The sequence below is a fragment of the Sinocyclocheilus anshuiensis genome, unplaced genomic scaffold, assembly GCF_001515605.1.
Source record: "Sinocyclocheilus anshuiensis isolate Anshui unplaced genomic scaffold, SAMN03320099.WGS_v1.1 scaffold50, whole genome shotgun sequence".
NCBI lineage: Eukaryota > Metazoa > Chordata > Actinopteri > Cypriniformes > Cyprinidae > Sinocyclocheilus > Sinocyclocheilus anshuiensis.
This window is the reverse complement of record NW_015542382.1, coordinates 1367517-1388064: the sequence shown is the minus strand read 5'-3', so window position 1 is coordinate 1388064 and position 20548 is coordinate 1367517. Positions and strand designations below refer to the sequence as shown.

The window sequence follows — 20548 nt, the reverse complement described above, 5'->3', positions numbered from 1 at the left end:
TATATTTTTAGCAATAACCAACATTATTTTAACATTATAAACACCAAGCATTATAACATCAAAATGATCGATTTTTCTTTTATGCCAAAAATCATTAGGATATTAAGTAAAGATCATGTTCCATGAAGATATTTTGTAAATTTCCTACTGTAAATATATCAAAACTTAATTTTTGATTAGTATGCATTACTTTAAAGGCGATTTTCTCAATATTTTGAAAAAAAAAACATTTTTGCACCCTCAGATTCCAGATTTTCAAATAGCTGTATCTCAGCCAAATATTGTCCTATCCTAACAAACCATACATCAATGGAAAGCTTATTTATTCAGCTTTCAGATTTTAACAAATGAATACAGGGTCACATTTCTGGTATTAGTCCTCCTGAGAGAATTCTCTTCAGTTTCTCTGTACTACCTCACCTACCCTTTCTCTCACACCCTCGTGTAGCGCCGTTGACCTCAAAAGGCCTTAAATCTTCAAGAGAAGCAGATAGTTGTTGTGGGGCCCGCTTGATTTACACAGCTGGCAGAGGGTCGTTTGACCTGATGCCAGCGTGCCAGGTAAGTTTTCCGTGAGCTCCTGAAACTTCACCCGCCAGAGGCATTAGCTTGAGCTGACAGTTTGTGCGTTTGTTTACGCGGTCGCCATGGCAGCAGCGCCAGTGACAGACGCGCGCTCAGCTGCTGTTCGCCGCGAGATAGGAATGTCCACGAGAGCACAGTTGTTGGTTTTCCGTTGACAACCTCCACCAAGCGGAACTCCAACTATTGTGTTTATACGAAGTAAGTTTTTGTAAAAAAGCGCCTGTTATTAACACACTTTTCAGCATTGAATTATAAATGAAGAGCAAATGAAATCAGAATGGGAGTTTTTAGTTCATGTCTATTACTGAGGGCAGCTAAAAGCTAGGGTGCCCTTTTAAAATGACGTATTTTAACGTTTATTCATATCAAACTTTACAGTCTGTGATATCAACTTGATATCTAATTACTAATGACTGTAATGACTTTACATGATTTTGGCCAATAAAACACTCTCTCAAACGGCAGGTCAAAGAACATGGGTCAAAGGACAATGCCAGCATGGCATTTTCCTGTATTATGAAAATGTATTTATGTTACACTCCTAAATAAAGATCTTCATCAAAGGTTGAGAAGTTAAGTGGAATTCAATAAACTAAATAGAAATGTAATAAAACAGGTTCTGTATAGTTAAACAGAAGCCTTAAAAAGTAGCTGACTATTTATTTTTACTTTGATATTTTTAAAACGTTATATTTGTTCTGTTAACTGTAAAAATTACAATTAAAAAAAACGATCAATAAGCCATGGCCACATATGTGTTTCCATTAACTCATCAAACCAATTTCCAACTAATTTTAACCACTATGAGAGTCAACTCAATTTTTATAAAATGACTTGTATGGCCAATTTGATTATACTTAAAAATTGATGGCAGCAACGAACTTAAGTAGATGGATTATTATTATTATTTACAGTGTTCTCAGGACTATTAAACAGAAGAATCTACTTTCATTTTCCAAAACCCCACAAAGTGTATTGTGTATATTTAATTTGTTTTAATTGAGATTTATTCAAAACAACGTTTTACGTAAATTCATTATATAAATAGGCTATATTTTAAATTCAGACATGCTGACAAAGGTCTAACCAAGTTAAATAGTCTGCATTTATCCTTATTTTAGCTTAATAAAAACTCAGTAGATGCATTAAAATGATAGTCACATTGTAATAGATAAAGAGATATTCTATATTATTCAAAGTTAACACTTTCACTGATTTTTATACCAAAAAAGATGACAAAAAAAAAAGACAACAACTTTATTCATGGTTGATTATCTTCCCATGTACAAGACTGCCATAAATATTCTCAAGAATGTAAACATCTGGTGTAATCATGGAAACCAGACAGCATGAACTGCCTGTGGAGGGATGAAGTGTGTCAGAAAGCCCTCTGTTTAAATAAATAACACAGTAGCACCTCAAATACACAGTCCTGTTATAATGCTGTAATGTTGTCATTTATAAATATTTCACTTTTGTTTTTATGGGTCGAATAATTCTGTCACATGACGAGAGTGCCATTGGTTATCCTGACAACATTTTTATACATTCCTATTATTTATAAAAATGGATGAAAATATAAATTGAATTTGTGCTAATCATTCATAAATGGAGAAAACAGGGCTAGACATATTGTAAGGACTCTTATAGTACACTCTTAAAAATAAAGGTCCTTTATTGGCATTCATGGTTCCATCAAGAACCTTTAACATCTATGGAACCTCTTTATTCCACTTTATAGTGGAAAAAGATTCTTTAGATTATTAAAATGTTCTTCACACCAAGTAAAAAAAAAAAAAAAAAAAAAAAGGTTATTTTTTTTTACTAAAAGTTCTTTGGGGAACCCAAAATGGGTTAGGGTTAAAAAAAAAAAAAAAGTTGAAGCCTTTATTTTTAAGAGTGCACAACCCTTTTCCTCCCTGACTGACTCAAGGTTTCAGCACATACAGACAAAACGTAATGTGATTGTTTGCATGAAAACCTTTTACGTTTGCCAGCCAAAGAATCCAGTGCAGTCCTAGCTTGTCTACCAGGCCTGTTCAAATACTTTCTTGCACATGTTGGAGTTCTCCTGGTGTAGAGGAAATTCTGAGCCCGGCACCAGCTGATCTCTGCTCCTCTTTAAGGAGAATGTCTGTCCTGAGGGCAGTTTCTCCTGCTTGGACACAGTCTCTCTAGAGCAGACCAGATGCAAAAACGGGTTAGTTTTGTTTATCTGACACATTTTTCAAAAGAATATAACCCATTCTCTAGCCCTAAGATCTGATTGGTTGACAGATACCTGAAGGGGAAAGTGGTTTTGTCCATCTGCATGCAGACGAGGAAGGGGTACTCCGAGAACTGCACGGTGGTGATGAAGTCCAGGGTGGCCTCTGTCTCAAAACCTACTTCCACTCCAGCACTTACAAAGCCTGTATCCACTGTCACATTACCGATGACGACCAATGCTCCCCTGCACACAATGTCAAGGATGAGCTTAGAAAGTACGCAAAAACATCTCGGTAAGCACACAGTAAATCTTCAGTTATTTCTTCAGCACTGTCAGAATCATTTTTACTTTTTTTTTTTTTTTACTTCAGTGTTCTAAAAGCTTTCAAGAACATCAATGCATCTCTGTGCAGATTTTCTATTTTTATTTATTAATTTATTAAGATTATTTAGAAGCAGAGTAGATGAGTACAATTTTTTAAAATGTGTTTTTTTTTTCAGTCCCATTCACTCTCTCTCTCTAAATAAATAAATAAAAATAAAAGCTTAGAAAACTTGGAAACTAAATGAAATAAAATACGTAAAACTGAAATAAATAATGAACAATTTTAAACAAAATTTGAGTTGCTTAGATTCAAAATAAATTAGATTCAGTGTTATTACTAACTAAAACTCTCCTCATTTGTAAGTCTCTTTGGATAAAAGCATCTGCTAAATGATTAAATATAAATGTTACATTTTTCCTTAACTGAAATAAACCTGAAATAAAATAAAATATTAGATGGAAAAGCTTAAACTTAAAAAACTTGTTGAGAAAATGAGAAATGTTGCATTGACGGCTAACAGAAAATAAGTGTAAGTTAAATTACTACAATTACTAAAACTAAAACTGACATAAATATGGGAGCTAAATAGAAAAAAAAATTAAAAGACAAAAGAAGACAAAAACAACATGACAAGAAATTTAAATATAAAAATTAATCTAATACAAAATATTAATAAACAATAGTATACAAAATAACACTGATTACGTTCACTGATTACGCCAAATTTTTACCATTTGTGTTACAATTAGTCAACTCAGTTTTTAATATTAATTGAAATGTTCCACCCCAAGTGTGGAGGGTTTTTTTTTTCTTTGGATGCGCTGATAACATGATAACTTGATTCTAAACTCTGTCTCAACTTTATTTTTAGCTTTTTTATATCAAGATGTTTACGCTCATTCTACCTACAACACATGCTGCAGAGAACAACTTAAGATAGAGATTTATTGCCATAGTCTCTTTCTCAGGGGCTCTGCTGAGTCAGTTTTGGTGTTTAGGCTCACATATCACATGAGACTGTCTGGTTCCATGCTTTCAACCTCCACCTTAAATGATCTATTCAGCATGGCTGCCCGTGATGAGTGGGCTGAGTAGAGGCATGCTAATCTTGTGCGCCCGAGAGAGCTGTGGTTTATTTCGTTTCTAAACATATCCCACTTGTGTCAGACTATGTGCGTCTGTGTGCGTAACTATCTTTCTATCGGTTTTCCCCGCTTCTGTGTGCTCACACACACACATATGTGTTTACGTATTAGGTTGTCTGTCTGTCAATGAGTCTTTGTTTGTTCTGCTATTAAGCTATTCATCTTTAGTAATACAAAAACCTCTATTAAAAATAAGACAAATATCTTAGTAGAAACTTGTTTTATACAAATCATATGGAAAGTAATAGAAACCAGTGAACTACTCACTCAATTTCACCCTAGACTTTGAGGTAGTATGCACATTTTTAAGCCGTCACACAAGTTTTTAAAGGGTTGCATAACTTGTGTGCCCTGTTTTTTGTCTTTTTGTGTGTGTGTGTGTGTGTGTGTGTGTGTGTGTGTGTTTTCAGAGAAGGTAAAGCCTACTGCCCTGATCCATACACCTGCCCCTGCCTATCCTGAGGGCTGGCAGATGTAGAAAACCAGATGCCACCCAGAAATACCCATCATCACACAAAGAACACAGCAAACCCACAGTGCTAAAAGTAAAGTAAAATGTAAAGATCAGAAATCTCTCCCTGAGAGGATTCGGTTTCTCACAATCGATATCATAACCTAATTTGACCCTCAACACCTGATCGTTTACTCCTACCACAGCATCTTTCCATTGCCCTCATTTCCCGCCTGTCTCATTTTAGCTGAGTTGCCATTGCTTTCATCCACAAACTAATAGTAAGCAAGCAGGTGCAGTTGTGGCTAAAGATGTGGATTAGCATCGAATCTCTCTGAAGGCTTAATGATGTTATAATAAGGTGCAACGGCATCGTATTTACTGTAATTTGGAAAACCTAGTGAAGAAAAACCTCTGGCAATGGTTTCTAAATAAGCAATTTAAGTGGTCGATTTTAACAAATCCATCATTGCATCCAAAGCAACCAAGGGTGAAATGCCTTCCATTAGGATATCATGGGCTGTCGTTTTAATTGGATCGGATCTATATCTGAATTCACGACATCATCCCCATATAAGGAGTTTTAAAAGATCTACCTGTTGTTGATGCTCGTCTTAGACTCTCTGTACCACAAGCTGAACTCCATCCCTCCAGAGATATCGATGGCCAGACCACCTTGGAACTCAGCACTGGCTCTTAGACCAGACTGTAGAGGAATCACCTTCAAAGAAAGCAAGCAAGATTTTTTAATACATCAAAAAGAAAATACACTATATGGACAAAAGTATTGGGACACCCCCTTCTAATGAACAGGTTTGACTTATTTAGTAATTTTCATGAGTACAAATTTTAGTGTTTAAGCATAAAATTATATTCTAGGGAATTGTGTGCTTCTAATTTTATACCAATAGTTTGAACAGGACCCTTTTCTATTCTAACACGACAATGCCTCTGTGTATAAGGCAAGGTTTAAAAAAAAAAGATTGATTCAGTCAGTGTGGAAGAACTTGACTGGTCTGCAGAAAGCAAAGTCCTAATCCCAGCTGAACACCTCTGGTGTGACTTTAAATGCAGACCTTGACCCATAAACTCATCACCAAACACCAATGACTTGTATGGACAAAGGTTTTGGGACACCCCCTTCTTTAGAACAGAAAAGGTAACTTCCAAAACTGTGGCAACAAAGATGGAAACATAATTCATGTATTTAAAAATTGTATGTTTTTTCCATAAAGTGTATGTACAAGTCATTGGTGTTTGGTGATGAGTTTTTGGCTCAAGGTCTACATTTAAAGTCACAACGGAGGTGCTCAGGTGGGATTAGGACTTTGCTTTCTGCAGACAAGTCAGGTTCTTCCACACCGACTGAATCAAGCATTTCTTTTTGAACCTTGCCTTATGAACAGAGGCACTGTCATCATGTTAGAATTGAAAAGGGTCCTGTCCAAACTGTTGCTATAAAAATAGAAGCACACAATTCTCTAGAATATCATTATATGCTTAAACATTAAGATTTGTACTCATGGAAATTACTAAAGTAGTCAAACCTGTTCATTAGAAGGGGGTGTCCCAATACTTTTGCCCATATAGTGTATTTATATTTGATGTTTTTAAATGGTAATATATTGTAACAGTATACACTAGCGAGTGTTCAAATGTTTGTGGTTTTTGAATAATTTAAATGTCTCTTATGCATCCCAAGAATAATCAGAATTACCGTAAAAACAGTAATATTGTGAAATATTATTATAATTTAAAACAACTGTTTTCTATGTTATTTATTCCTGTGATGGCAAAGCTGAATTTTCAGCATCATTATTCCAGTCTGAGTGTCACATGATCCTTCAGAAATCATTCTATTATGCTGATTTGCTGCTCAAGAAAAAATTCCTATTATCAATGTTAAAAACAATCAATGAGTTGTGCTGCTTAATATATTTTTTCAGGTTTATTTGATGAATGGAAAGTTCAAGAGAACAGCATTTATTTGAAATTATAGCCATGTTATTTCCATGTAATATTAAAAATAATATATATATAGTGTTTTTAATAACATAAATAATATAAAGTGTACATTGAGGTGAATGTCATACCTGTGAGTGGTCTGTCAGCAGAATAAGGCCCTTCACCACACTGATTGGATCTCCAGATATGGAGAACATCTTGGACATCAGGTCACTGTAGCCCTTGAAGAAGGTCACTGGCCGGAGCTGCACATCGAACAGCAGAGCAGACATTCCAGCAAAAGACTCCAGTTCTTCTTCTCCTTCATCCGGCGTGGCTGCAATTAGAGACTCTAGACCCTGTGCTTCAATTGTCACCTGAAATACAGCATGACAGACACAAAGAACAATCAATGTCAGGACACACAATGCATGTTTATGGAATCTGCTGTACAACACTGTGTTGTGGTAATGACGACGGTACCTGAAGGCCATGAAGGAAGGCATTGTTGCTCTGACCATAAATGTTCATGTTGCTTCTCCTCAATACGCCAGAGCCAGAGTACAGGATGTCCAAATTGTAGGTGCAAGTGACATCAGCAGTTCCTGTTTAAAGATAGAAAATTCAGACACTCCTACAAGTCAAGTGTAGGTCTAAGAGCCAAAGTGGTTGCTTATTGGCCTAAGTCTCAAAGACATTGTGGTATACAGTACTGTTCAAAAGTAGTTTTTTAATTATTATTATTCAGCAAAATTACAGTAAGACATTTATAAAGTTATACAATATTCCTATTTTAAATTAAGTCTCAAAGACATTGTGGTATACAGTACTGTTCAAAAGTAGTTTTATTATTATTATTGAGCAAAATGACAGTAAGACATTTAAAATGTTATCAAATATTCATATTTTAAATTAATGTTGTTCTTTTGGACTTTGTTCATCAAAGAATCCTGAAAAAAATGTATCACAATTTCCACAAAAATATTGAACAGCTTAACACTGATAATAATAAGTATCTAATGTTTCTTGAACAGCAAATCAGCATATTAGAATGATTTATGAAGGATCATGTGACACTTAAGTCTGTAGTAATGATGCTGAAAATCCAGCTTTATCATCACAGGAATAAATTACTTTTTTAATTTAATTTAAATTAATTTGAAAATATATTAAAATAGAAAACAGTTATTTTAAATTGTAATCATATTTCACAATATTACTGTTTTTTTACTGTAATTTTGATCAAATACATGCAGCCTTGGTGAGCATAAGAGACTTCATTCAAAAATACTACAAGTCTACAAATCTTACTGATCCCAAACATTTGAATGTATAGCATATATTATGTTATTATATTAGTGTATATTAGAATGTTTAGATATTAATGTAACTGAGCTATTTATTTATATAATGTTAGCTGGTTTATCATTCACCAGGTAAAAATTGCTTAGAAAAACATTATTATTTTTTTTTTACTTTTTTTTCATAGTGTGAACCAATGAAATGGAATGTCTCTAATAATATATATTTGCAAAACCTCTATGCAGACTTTGTATCAGGCAGCTTTATATAAAAATAATAGTGCCACAGATTTAAGTTTAAAGAGCAGTAGTGAACATGAGCTCACTTACGTGCCATGAAGCCTGAAAAAGCAGAGGATGACCCAGTCTTTGAGAATCTGTCATAGTTGTGGGAAACCATGTCCTTCATCACTTGTCGTACCAATTTACTGTAAACCAGACATATGACTTCTGTCACACAAGTGCCACACAGAAAATCATTAAGAAGAAAACATTTGTTTATTTAGAGTTATTAGAGAATGTGATTAGTAAATGTGAGACCCACCAGGCTGGCATCTCAAAGCGTAATATGTCCTGGACTTTAGACAGCATGTATTTGTTCATCTCATGTGGCAGGTGTCCAATGGAGTGTAGAAGATTCTTCACTTCCATATAGGACGGACTACTGCTCATAATCACATCAGCTGCTGCGGCACGAACGTTCTTCTCATAAATACGCTTGTTCTGATGGTATATGCGGTTCAGTGTCTTTTTCACCTGTGGAAATAGAGTGTTAAATATTTTGAAGAGTAGCTGAAGAATTGTTTTTTTGTGCCCCTCTAGGTGATGGGGGATTGATAATTTACCTCTGGTGTGATCAGCTGAGGGTCGTATCTCTGCAGCGCTGTAATGGCAATGGTGCTAAACGCTCCCACCTCAGACTCAGCATATTTGGCTAGAACAGGAACACCCTCCGGCAGAAGAGCGTTCTTCAGTGCTAGCAGGTACATCAGAACTTCGGACTCCATCTGAGTGCTGTCAGGCCCTGCCAACAGCATCTCTTTCACCTTAAACACTGTCTACACATCAAACACAGAAGAAACACAGTCAGCTTGAATTACTAAACACAATTTGATTCACTTAAAAGGGACTGTTCAGCCAAAAATGAAAATTCTGTCATCATTTGCTCTCCCTCAAGTTCAATAATGACAACTCTCGGAGGGTTTAGCATGATAATGTATGTACATGACAATGTTAATGTGTAGAGGTGGTCTTGGCGGAATAGATCTGCTACGCTGCTGCAGCAGAGCAACATCCACAACATGCTGCTGTGAGCATGTACTGCTGCTGCACATATAACATATATGAAATAACCCCCATATATAGCATACATAAATCTCCCCATAGCAGATCTATACAGGTGGAGCTGGGGAAGGTGGAGGGTTTCTGAAGCGTGCTGCAACTGCTACAGCAAGCACTAATCAAGTATTTGAATGTTGAGCAGCAAGCTCATTGGCTGCTGATACAAAAAGAACCAATCAGCTGTGGCATGTGATAATGATGTCATTATGTCAGATTCAGTTTGACCTATTGGACTGCGCCACATAGAGTTTCATAACAGAACTTTGGATTTGTTCCAAACCTGTTTGACTTTGCTTGTTCTGTTAAACACAAAAAAATATATTTTAAAGAACGTAGGTAATCAAACAGTTGATGGTCCCTGTTCAATACATAATGAATACAAATAATAATCCAATGTGTGGGGACTCACCGGTAGTTCACATGCTCCTTTCAGACAGAGTTTCCTGAGCAAAGCTCCCATGATAATCAAAATTGACTCTTTGATTTCTGTACTACCAATCTTTCTTTGAGCCAAATCCTATGGGGGAACAAGCCACATAAATTAGAATGATGAATGAAAATTATGAAAATCTAAGGTGAAATGTGTAACTTTTGCACCATAGTGTCACCAATGTGTACGTGTATGTGTGTGTATGTATATATATATATATATATATTTACACACACACACACACACACACACACACACAAATATACCTGTATATGAAATACCATCTTACTTCCACAGTACATCTTTGTAAGATTAACATTCACAGCGGAGAGGCCCTAAGTGCATGTGTGATTGCAGTATTGCAGTTCTCTTACCAGCAGGGACTGCAGCATGGTCTCTGTTGGGTGAGAGGCAAAGCCACATGCGTACAGAAAGCGCTCCTGCAGCACTAAACCTTCCTTCTTACTGAAGTCCAGGAACTCCAGAATGGCTGAGTGAGAAGATGGAGTCTGAGCTGATGTTACTGCATCCACCAGCTGAGGCCTAGAAAGACAGAGAAACGGTGTAAACTGGAAGGCTTAAGGCTGTGTTTATTATTGGTGAAAACAGTTGTGCTGCTTAATATTTTTCGTGGAAACTTTGATACCTGTCTTTCATGATTATTTGATGAATAGAATGTTTAAAAGAACAGCAAAACCGAGGTTCAAAACCTTCTTTTGTGTTCTTTAAATGGGAAATCTGTAGTGTAACTAGCTACTGTAGCTAATTAAAAAGAGTAGCTTGACTCTAATAATGTGTACAAATGAGAAATAGAGAAGCACAATGAGGAGTTTGTTCTTACAGTACAGTCTTACTGCAGTTGCGCAGGACAGTCAGGATCTCTGACTTGCTGGCTTTGCGCAGGCTGTGTAAGAGTGCGAGGAAGCTCCTTGGGCCTTCTGCTTTAGAGAGTGATTCTGGCTCCAGCTGAGATCTCACCGCTTTCCATGTGTCCATTAGCTATTGTACACCAAAACAATACAATATACAATTAGTATAAATATAAACACATGCTTAAAAACATATTTCGCAAACTTTTAAAGGGTGATAAAAAATTTTTTGTTTCATTCAACGTGTAGTTTTGTTGTAATTATTTGTAAAATTTCAACACCATTTTTTGTTCAGTGTAAGCTGAGTAAACAGGGTTTTCATTTTTAAGTGAAATAATGGTTTCACATCAGATTCATAAGCACAAACACAAAAGTTGGTAAAAGAAAAGCATAGTAACTCACATTGGGGCATCCCTTGCATTTGGTTTTAACTTTCTCCACCATGACTCCAACAGACATGTGTTTGTCATCCAGAGACTTCACCACACTTGCGACATCTTTACCCGCTCCTTCTGTTGGGCCAACCTCAATCTTTTTAAGCGTCAATGACTGCCTGTTGGAAATGAGAAGATACTTTAATTTCATTCTATTACTTGATTTAATTAAGTGATTTGTTTTCACATTTCTTTGGTACCTGGACAGGACTTTAGCTGCAGCTTTTTGACGAGCATTGATGGACAAAATGTGTGTTTCCTCAACATCAGCATACTTAATGATGCCATTCTCCAGAGTGATTACTGTTTCAGAAGTAGACTTCCCACTGATGCCCAATACCTAAAGGGGAAGAGAGGAAAGGTCAATAAAAAGTGCCAGGAATTGTGTATAAATGCATGAGGCAAGAGGAGAAAATTAGTTTTTGTCTTACTGGGCTGTGTGTAGTGAATCCCATCTCTTGTGTTTTGCAAGTATCCAAGTGTTTTGTACGGATCACCTGATCTTTGGTGGCTTTGTACTCAACTAAACATTTCCCTGAAGCATCAGCCTGCAGATTACAGATAGAGTATTTAACTTAGAAAAACTTACATACTTTAAACACTTCAATGGAGAATTGTAATAATCTTAACCTCTGACATCTTCCCGGACTTTAGCTGCATCATTAGCATACTGGCCACACCCCTCTTCAAGTTTTTGATGGTAGCAGGCTCCGCCTTATGGGCATACAGGCTTCTGATCTAAGTAAAATCACACAAAATGTCAAATCACTATGGAATATATAAAAAAATTCAAAACTAAAATGAATATGAAACACATTTTTATGATACATAATGAAATGTTTATTACCTTGCCCATCTTCCACAGCACCATGAAGGGCCTCTGAAGTGCCTCAAGCCTGACTTTACCCAGAATACTTTCTGCTGAGCTGCCGTGGAAGATGTTGTTTTTGCGGGAGCGCTTTCCAGCACTTTCAACTTGAACATTTGAAATCTGAGAACAGGACAGGAGAAGGTGATTTGCACAAGGGTTATCATTAGGGTTATCATATCAAGGGTTATCATCATCACTTGAAATTAAATAAACATTAACTTAAAATGATTTCTGATGTCTGTTCATTTGAAGCACTAAAACAACTGAAAATAAGTAAACTAAAACTGAAACTTAAAAAAGTATATTTAAAAAAAAAGACAAAACACAACAAAAGTGCTAAAACTTGAAAACGGAATATATAAAAATGAACTCAAAGCATTAAAAAAGTTAACAAAATTAACAAGACTACTAATTACAGAACTAATATACTTTAAAAATATATATAGAATTCAGACACTTAATTAGATAAATTTGATATTGTTTTTTGTTATTATATGCAATTCAACTTAAAAGTCCTTTTTTTGACACACAAGTAGAACTTACATCTACATATACATCTTTTTATGTAATTTCATAATTACGTCTATCGTCTATGAATTTGTGCTTTCAGTGTACTGCCACTGCTATGCATTTATGGTAATGTTAACTTTAATATACTTGTATATTAACTCGTATGCCATGTTTATAAGTATGTTTATAATTTCAACATTTGTCAAGAAGCTGCAATTTATTAACTTTTTTTTTATTTTTAATGATAAAGATTTTTAATGATACAGTTACAGAAAACTACAGTTAAAAATACATGTGATTTAAATGTTAGTCAACACATCAAAATGTGTTCTTTTTACAGCATGACAAAAATTTACTTTAAAATGTGAACTTTTTATTATATTATATTATATGCCAGTACAGTTTTTTGAATGCACTTTTAAAATTTGAAGTACACTACAAGTGCATTCAATATAAGCGCACCTTCTTACAAGGGTATGCAATCAAAAAATAAATTAATAAAAAATACCACTAAAGTTCTCCCCTATACCTGCAATCGAAGTAGCTGTTCATCCTGGATCTGTGGGTTCCTCCAGACCAGGCTGATGTCCACATCACTGCTAATCCTGAATCCAGTGTTCCCCCTAGTGGATCCCGTCGGCCTGTTCAGCCCGACCTCAGTGCTGTAGCTATATCTGTAGAGTTTGTCATTATCCAGCCGAGGCCCAGCAATCGCACCTGAAAAAACACAAAAATGTCATGCTGTGACACATTCTAGATCTTCATCCGATTTTCAGTCAGTGGCATGTAAGAGACAGCTGGACAAGGGAGGAATGTGAAATTAGAGAGGCAGGAAGTGGATTGACCATCTCCTAAAAATCACACAGATTTAAATCCAGTAATGGAGCTGGTGGAAACACTTACTCTACCTGAAGTCTGAATTGAATCTACTGTTTTATTCCAAAGAATTTACATCCACAAGAAATAATTTGTTCAAGAGAAAGCTACAGGAAAAAGAAATCACTGCAGAGGAAGTCCATAGCCTTTCATTGAAGGTAATACAGAAGGAAAAGGAATGTAGTCCTATCTGTAATTGTACTGTAGGTGGGTCTCAGATAACAGTGTACTATGAGCTATTAATTCTCTAATCATCATATATGGATCATGTTTGTAACTAAATTTCTTTTGTCTTAAAAGTTTGAAATGAGTCAGAATCATTCAAGGTAACTTTTGTGCATTTTGTGGTTTAAGGATTGTTGATTCATAAAGTGGTTGATAAACAGTATCTCTGCAAAACCCCTCTGCCAGCACAGTTCAGCCTTGTCCTGAAAACACTGACGTGTCACACTCAGATTGCATCACATCTACTGATACAGAGATTATGCCCTGATTTGACCCTTCTAAAACAAATTAAAAAAAATAAATTAAATTTTATATTTATATTTACATATATGTAATATAGAAAGAATAAAAACGCCACAAAAATATTTCAGAAATGATTGCCTATACTGATGATTGTAATGATTAGATGAATCTGGGCACAGAATGAATGAAAGGTGTGACTAACCACATGATTATTAAATGCTCTCAAAATTACTATTCTAGGGACTTCAGTGAACTGCATAAACCCTTAAATCAATATAATATTGAAATTAATTGAAATCTCAAATCTGAAAACTTGAGAACATTTGCTAGTTTTAACCAACAAGCAAACATATAGCCTTTTTTTTTACATTTAATTTTATGTCTTCAGACTTAAAAAAAAAATCACTTACCAAGGGATGAGGTACTTAAAAAGGAGGTGACACATAGTAAAAGTCCAGCAAGCCGCAGCATGTTTGGCTCGCTGTTCTGTGCGCGTTAAAGGTCTGCAGGCCAGAGAAAGGATGGCTGCCTGATCCTTCAGCTTTCTTTCTCTCTCTCTCGCTCTGTGTTTATCTGGATTTGAGGTTCAGACTCCAAACTCCACGCTCCGGTACTAAGTAGCCTACGAGATAACGGCTAATAATTAACCGGCAGTCAGAGCTCGGCGAGATTTGGTGAATAAACGCTCCTCAGAGACGGGGTTTGATTTTTATAGCAGGGTCGGCATGATAGAATCCCGCCGGTAGAGCGCATCAATCAGCGCTCATTGACAGAAAATACAGGGGAGTTTCTGTCATTAATAATGATCAAACGAGATTAGGCCTACCGCATCCTTCATGACAGGATTAGCGAATTTATTTTGTTTTACTCAACCACATTATATTATATTATATTAATTATATTATATTATATTCAGTGTTGGGGAGTAACTAGTTACATGTAACAGCGTTACGTAATTTAATTACAAAATAAATGTAACTGTAATCAGTTACAGTTACTAAGAAAAAATGTGTAATTAAATTAGTTACTTATGAAAATGTTAACGATTACAACATTTTAAGTAGGGTAACTTGTAATCTGTAACCTATTACATTTCCAAAGTAACCTTCCCAACACTGATTATATTATTATAGAAAGAAATGAGGTCGCAGTTAAAACTTCTTTGAAAATTATACTTGAAATTTAGTTTTTGTATTCGTTTCAGGCTTTTTTTAAAAAACGTTTATGTATTTTCAGAATTTTTTTAACCTATTTTTAACTGCATTTTCACACACCCATGAGTCTGGGTGTAGTCAGGTTTAAGTCCTCACCAGGATATATAAACCAGTACACACACACACACACACACGCACACAGTATATATATATAGGCCTATATGAATATTTTAAAGTGACAATTCAAAGTAAATTAGAAGTTCTCGGGTAAAACACCTGAAAAAAAAAATCAATACAGAATATATATCAGAGTTATTTTAGTGTCACTGAGATACTAGTTATTATTAATATTTTGAAACTTTATCTTTATTATCTTTAATAACTTTATTAATCATTTTTATTTTTAATTTATTCTGTTTTCAGACAGTAGATTGTGTATTTGTCATTTTCGTTTTTTAAAATGTTTGTTTTCATGATTTTAATTTAATTTATTGAATTATATTTTTACTAATGGTTTAATTTGATTTATTTTAGTACATCAGGATAAACATGAAATGAAAAAATGAAAAAAACATGTTGCCTTGACAACTAGCTGAAATAAAGTTTATGTTTTTATAGCCTATTTTATTTTATTTTTATTTTTAGTTAACTATAATAACTCTCTCTGTCTCTCTTTATGTGTATGTTTAAAACAGCCAATCCTTTTGACAATTTCACTGAGACTCATGTTTGGACAACCAATAAGAAACTGGATAATGGATCAGTTATGTGGATGATGTGGTCGATGATCTTTGATGCATGGCATGATTGCACGTGTACGTAACCATTCATACACAGTTATATGCACCTGTAAGAGAGTCATTTTCATTTTACTGTGCTACCTTTCACCTAGACTGCAGCTGTATTATCTCATCGCATTAAAATTCACAGTATCACACAATCACATATCCTTTCATGTCATGTACTATACTAAAAGAAGAAAAATCCCTTATGCACTACAATACGGCACCTAAGCTACCTGTAAGAGTGATCGTTTAAGATTTCTGCTCATCAGGCAAACACTGAGACTCCTGAAGACAAGACAGAAAGAGCTTCTGATTGAATCAGCTGTGATTACAATGCCATGGTGTTGATGCTGCTTATCTTCGATGCTTTCCCATAACGAAACCACTGTCAGGAAGTGATCAGATTACTGAGTTTAACCAACTAACTACTAAATATTCTGCACTTAAGGACGTTTTACACAAACATATATTAGATTCCACAACTATACTGTGAATGTTCTGGAATGAGTTATATTATTTTGGTAAATGTAGGCCTATCTGATCAATACCATGATACGTAGAACATCATGGATAATTAAAAACGGCTATAAAAATGATCATTTTTATATAAAAATGATAAATAAATAAATTATATTAAAATATAAAATTAATAATAATTAATTAAATAAATCCTCATATATATAATCCATTTTGTATGTTGAAGTACTGAAATAACTCAAATGAAATAAAACTAAAACTTAATAAAAAACCTATAGACATAATAAAAAACTAATAAAATGACAACATTACTACAACTGTAACTAAAACTAAAATAACTAATACAAATCAAACTACATTAGTTTATCAGTAATCCTAAAAAAATAACACTGAGCCAAACACACATGCTAAAATAACAACAACTTACTGACACATAGTAAGAAATGGTTATAAAAAAACTGAAACAGAAGTGAAACAAGTAGTAGGAAAGAGGAGAAATAAAAAGCGATACTTATTATATATATATGCATTTTCTATTACTTTAAGTACAATTTTGAAAAAAGGCTTTGAGAAAACATTTGGTCTTAGTTGAGTTTCAATGTTTCTTTTTTTTCTTTGTTGTTTTTTTATTTCCACTGTCGCACCAGAGCTTCAGGTGTCACCTCGCCTATTATAAGCATAATACTTGTAATCATTAACCTCCTAATGATCATTTTGATAAGCTTTAGGTAACCTCTTAAGAACATAACAATGTGTTTTCCTTCTAATTTTCATTATCAAACCAAGAGACCACTAAATCAAGTGAATTTCTACATATTATCTGGTACTGACATTATGAGGTTGTTAAGTGCACTATAAAGTGACCCCTAGTGACATGTCAATAAGCACTGCAATCCCTGAACTGTGTTTGTAATACTATAGCACATAAGAATGTTGTTGTAACGTTATATTCATGTAAGTATTAAAATTAATAATATTGTGGTTTATGAGTGGTTGATTGTCATACACAGTAAATTCATTAAATCCACCTGCACAGACCTGTTTTAGCCTGTAGATGGAGACAATCTTCTTTTTCCTATTAACAATTTCAATAAAGTCTACTTACTGTATAACATTCAATATAAACTTAATTCAACTTATTGATCACTTGTACTGTATCAACCTATGCTTTGATATAAGTGACAGTTTTATTAAAATGATTACAAAGATAACAAAGTTTTATATATAGATTTTGTGTCTACTAGTTTTTAGGTTTTGGAACTTAATTTGACCAGTTTTGTTATTTTCATCATATTTAGTAGTTTTTCTTTTTTTTGGAAATGTTTTATTTATGATTTTTTTATTTTTTTATTTTATTTTACAGAACATCCCCATCCCAACATTCAAACCCCTTACAGATGAGGGACAGAAAGAAAAAGAAAAACTCACTGCCATCATACCTTTTCTTTGTGGAGGAAACATTTGTACTGTAGTTTTTCATTTTAAAAATATGTCTATATATTTTTCGTAACATTTTTTTTTTCATTAAGTTAAACTAAACAAAAATGAGAAGCTAGCTGAAATAAAATGTTTAAGTTATTTCGTGTTTTATTTCATTTCAGTTAACATTTGTTAGTTTCAGGAAATTTTTTTCTTTTTTTATGGCTTGCAAAATAAAATTAAAAAAAAAACAGAACAACTTCTATATTATAATGAATATATTAATATAATGACTGTATTTTTGATAAAATAAATGGAGCCTTGGTGATCAAAAGAGTCGTTAAACACACACACATACATACACACACACACACACATATATACACTCTAAAAAATGCTGGGTTAAATATAACCCAGCGCTGGGTTAAAAAGGGACAAACCCAGCTATTGGGTTGTTTTGACCCAGCGGTTGGGTTGTTTTGAATGTGTGTGTGTGTGTGTGTGTGTGTGTGTGTGTGCGCGCGCAATATATACTGTATAACTTATTCTAAGTTTTTGACCACTAGTTTTATTTATTTTGACCAGTTTTATTTATTTATACTAATACTGTTGTTGTTGTCAGTGGAGAAAGTCAAGCCAATTTAATACACTAATAGCCTACAAATAATACTTAAAAAAATTAAATTCACATAATATATCAGACAACTCCTCATCAGATATTTACGGGGGAAAATATGAAAATATTATGTTGCTCATTATATCAACTAAACAAAAATGTCAAGTATGAATGAGAAGGATATTGGTCTGGCAAACATTCCCATCCCCTGTTCATACTGTACTGTTTATAGTTCAACCACCAATACTAAAACTGATCACAAATAAAATGACATCAGAGACGAGTACATATAACATTCTTTACACTCCAAGAAGTTCTGCACTAAACTGTCTTATCTTATGTGAGGTGTACTTTGAGAGGTGGGAATCTGTTTATGTGTGTGTGTGTGTGTTCAAGTGTTGGAATTCCCACACACACTTCATTGCGGTCATATAAAGTCATGTGAGCACTGCAGAGCTCATTCTGTGTCAGTATGTCTATAAGAGTGCTTCTCTTCGGCCTGTTTCTGCTGCTCACTTCAGGTACAGTAAACCTAGACCCTGATGACTGTTCATTAATATTAATCACTTCATGTCTTTGTTTGTAAACACCTAAAGCTTGAGGTGTGTAAAACAGAGTTAACATCTTCATTGCTGTTCTGTGTACTGTAAAAATGACGTAAGAGCTTTAAAAAAAACAAGAAACAGGTTTAACCTCTTCTATCACAAAGAAATATCTAAAACAGTTCACTTTTGTTTCAGGGGCACAAGGAAAACCCGGCTCATCCCGAAAGGTATGGAGGATTTTTTTTTTGTTCTCTGTGAATGATTTTTTTGTTCATTTAACTTTTAGAGGATAAAATTATTGTTATGCAATGCCACATACAGTGGGTAAAATAAGTTCATAAACTTAATTTCTGAACTTATTTGTATTGTTTTCTTTGTATCTATGGATTACTTGGGTTGATACCAACATCTGGTGAAAATTTCAAGTCAACAGCACCTTTAGAAATACATTTACTGAGAAAAATAGTGACGTGTTCAATACTTATTTTACCTGCTGTTTCTGTGTATGTGTGTGTTATGTAGCCTGTGTGCGCTGAGATGGCCGAGATCCACGCGTGTCCCATGAACTTCGCACCTGTGTGCGGCAGCGATGGGAACAGCTATGCCAACGAGTGCTTACTGTGTGTGGAAAGACTGTAGGTCACATAAACGTACACACTGACAGCTGGAGTACATTCATTACTTTTATTTATGAAATTATAGCATTTGTGTGTCTTTTTCAGGAAAACCAAATCTGACATTTTAATCACAAGAGATGGTGACTGCTGAGCTCCTGCACAACATACAGGATCGTTAAGATCTGTGGCCAAATTAAAGCATCTGAAATGGAATCTCTGTTTCGTTTCTTCAACACTCAAAGTCTCTCTGGCTTTAGACGTATGCTTTTTATCATCTGTTTTATTTTAGTATCATTGATATACTATTAGTTTGTTAATGTTTTGAATTAGTTTATTTTATATAGTTTTTGTTTTCACTTTTAGTTTTTGGAACTTAGTTTTAAAACTTAATTTTAGCAATTTTGTTATTTTCATCACATTTAGTAGTTTTTCCTTTTTAAAATATGTCCATATTTTTTTCATTACATTTTATTTATTTATTTTAGTTTATTTCATTTGACTTATTTTAGTATTTCAAATTAAACTAAACAAAAATGAGAAGCTAGCTGTTTTTTTTTTGAGTGCTGTCAAATGATTAATCATGATTAATCGCATCCAAAATAAAAGTTTTTGTTTACATAATATATGTATGCGTACTGTGTATATTTATTATGTACATATAAATACACACAAATACATGTATATATTTCAGAAAAATATGTTATGTTTATATACTAAATATATTAATTTATAATATAAATTATATGAATATAAATATAGTCATGTAAATACATGTAAATATTTTCAAAATATATACTGTATGTGTGTGTATTTATATATACATAATAAATATACACAGTACGCATACATATATTATGTAAACAAAAACTTTTATTTTGGATGCGATTAATCGTTTGACAGCACTAGTTTTTTAAATATATATATGTTAGTTTATTTTAGTTAACATGTATTCGTTTTAAGTAACATTTTTTCTCCTTTTTATGTTTTTCTTTTAATGATAACCACAAAATTAGCAATAAGTCAAAGGTCCACTGCACTAAAAGAAATGCTAAAATACACACTATTTTACATACAGCCACAAGAAAGGGTTAAGTTTTTTTCTTTACATTTATTTCTTTTTTTTTCTTTTAATGTTTTTCCACAAAGGTAAAAAAAAAAAATTCCTCCAACAAATTA

The 20548-nt window shown here is 33.8% G+C and overlaps 2 protein-coding genes across 2 annotated transcripts; one reads left to right on the top strand and one right to left on the bottom strand.

The window, feature by feature from the left end:
• Nucleotides 1–2426: 2426 nt before the first annotated feature.
• mttp (microsomal triglyceride transfer protein) lies at nucleotides 2427–14422 on the bottom strand. The gene is made up of 18 exons (XM_016491755.1): nucleotides 14170–14422; nucleotides 12945–13132; nucleotides 11882–12025; nucleotides 11665–11772; nucleotides 11466–11582; nucleotides 11235–11374; nucleotides 11003–11153; nucleotides 10573–10730; nucleotides 10106–10274; nucleotides 9711–9818; nucleotides 8806–9018; nucleotides 8505–8716; nucleotides 8291–8388; nucleotides 7143–7264; nucleotides 6809–7036; nucleotides 5312–5436; nucleotides 2867–3037; nucleotides 2427–2759 (listed from the first exon to the last, which is right to left on the bottom strand). Exons 1-18 carry the CDS (start codon nucleotides 14228–14230, stop codon nucleotides 2612–2614), a joined length of 2661 nt encoding a protein of 886 aa, XP_016347241.1. The 5' UTR covers nucleotides 14231–14422; the 3' UTR covers nucleotides 2427–2611.
• Nucleotides 14423–18667: 4245 nt separating this feature from the next.
• Nucleotides 18668–19578, top strand: spink4 (serine peptidase inhibitor, Kazal type 4). The gene is made up of 4 exons (XM_016491871.1): nucleotides 18668–18731; nucleotides 18951–18982; nucleotides 19278–19390; nucleotides 19478–19578. The coding sequence occupies exons 1-4, from the start codon at nucleotides 18683–18685 to the stop codon at nucleotides 19521–19523; spliced, it is 240 nt and encodes a 79-aa protein (XP_016347357.1). The 5' UTR covers nucleotides 18668–18682; the 3' UTR covers nucleotides 19524–19578.
• Nucleotides 19579–20548: the final 970 nt, after the last annotated feature.

What these genes read in the sequence shown, in the direction of transcription:
- mttp (XM_016491755.1), bottom strand. Translation starts at nt 14,230, where the DNA reads ATGCTGCGGCTTGCTGGACTTTTACTATGTGTCACCTCCTTTTTAAGT. An exon ending in TTTTTCAGGCTTCATGGCAC is followed by an intron (nt 7,265 to 8,290) that starts GTAAGTGAGCTC and finishes ATCTTTAAACAG; the next exon opens with GAACTGCTGATGTCACTTGC. An exon ending in AAGACGAGCATCAACAACAG is followed by an intron (nt 3,038 to 5,311) that starts GTAGATCTTTTA and finishes CATTGTGTGCAG; the next exon opens with GGGAGCATTGGTCGTCATCG.
- spink4 (XM_016491871.1), top strand. Translation starts at nt 18,683, where the DNA reads ATGTCTATAAGAGTGCTTCTCTTCGGCCTGTTTCTGCTGCTCACTTCA. An exon ending in AACCCGGCTCATCCCGAAAG is followed by an intron (nt 18,983 to 19,277) that starts GTATGGAGGATT and finishes TGTGTTATGTAG; the next exon opens with CCTGTGTGCGCTGAGATGGC. An exon ending in TTACTGTGTGTGGAAAGACT is followed by an intron (nt 19,391 to 19,477) that starts GTAGGTCACATA and finishes TGTCTTTTTCAG; the next exon opens with GAAAACCAAATCTGACATTT.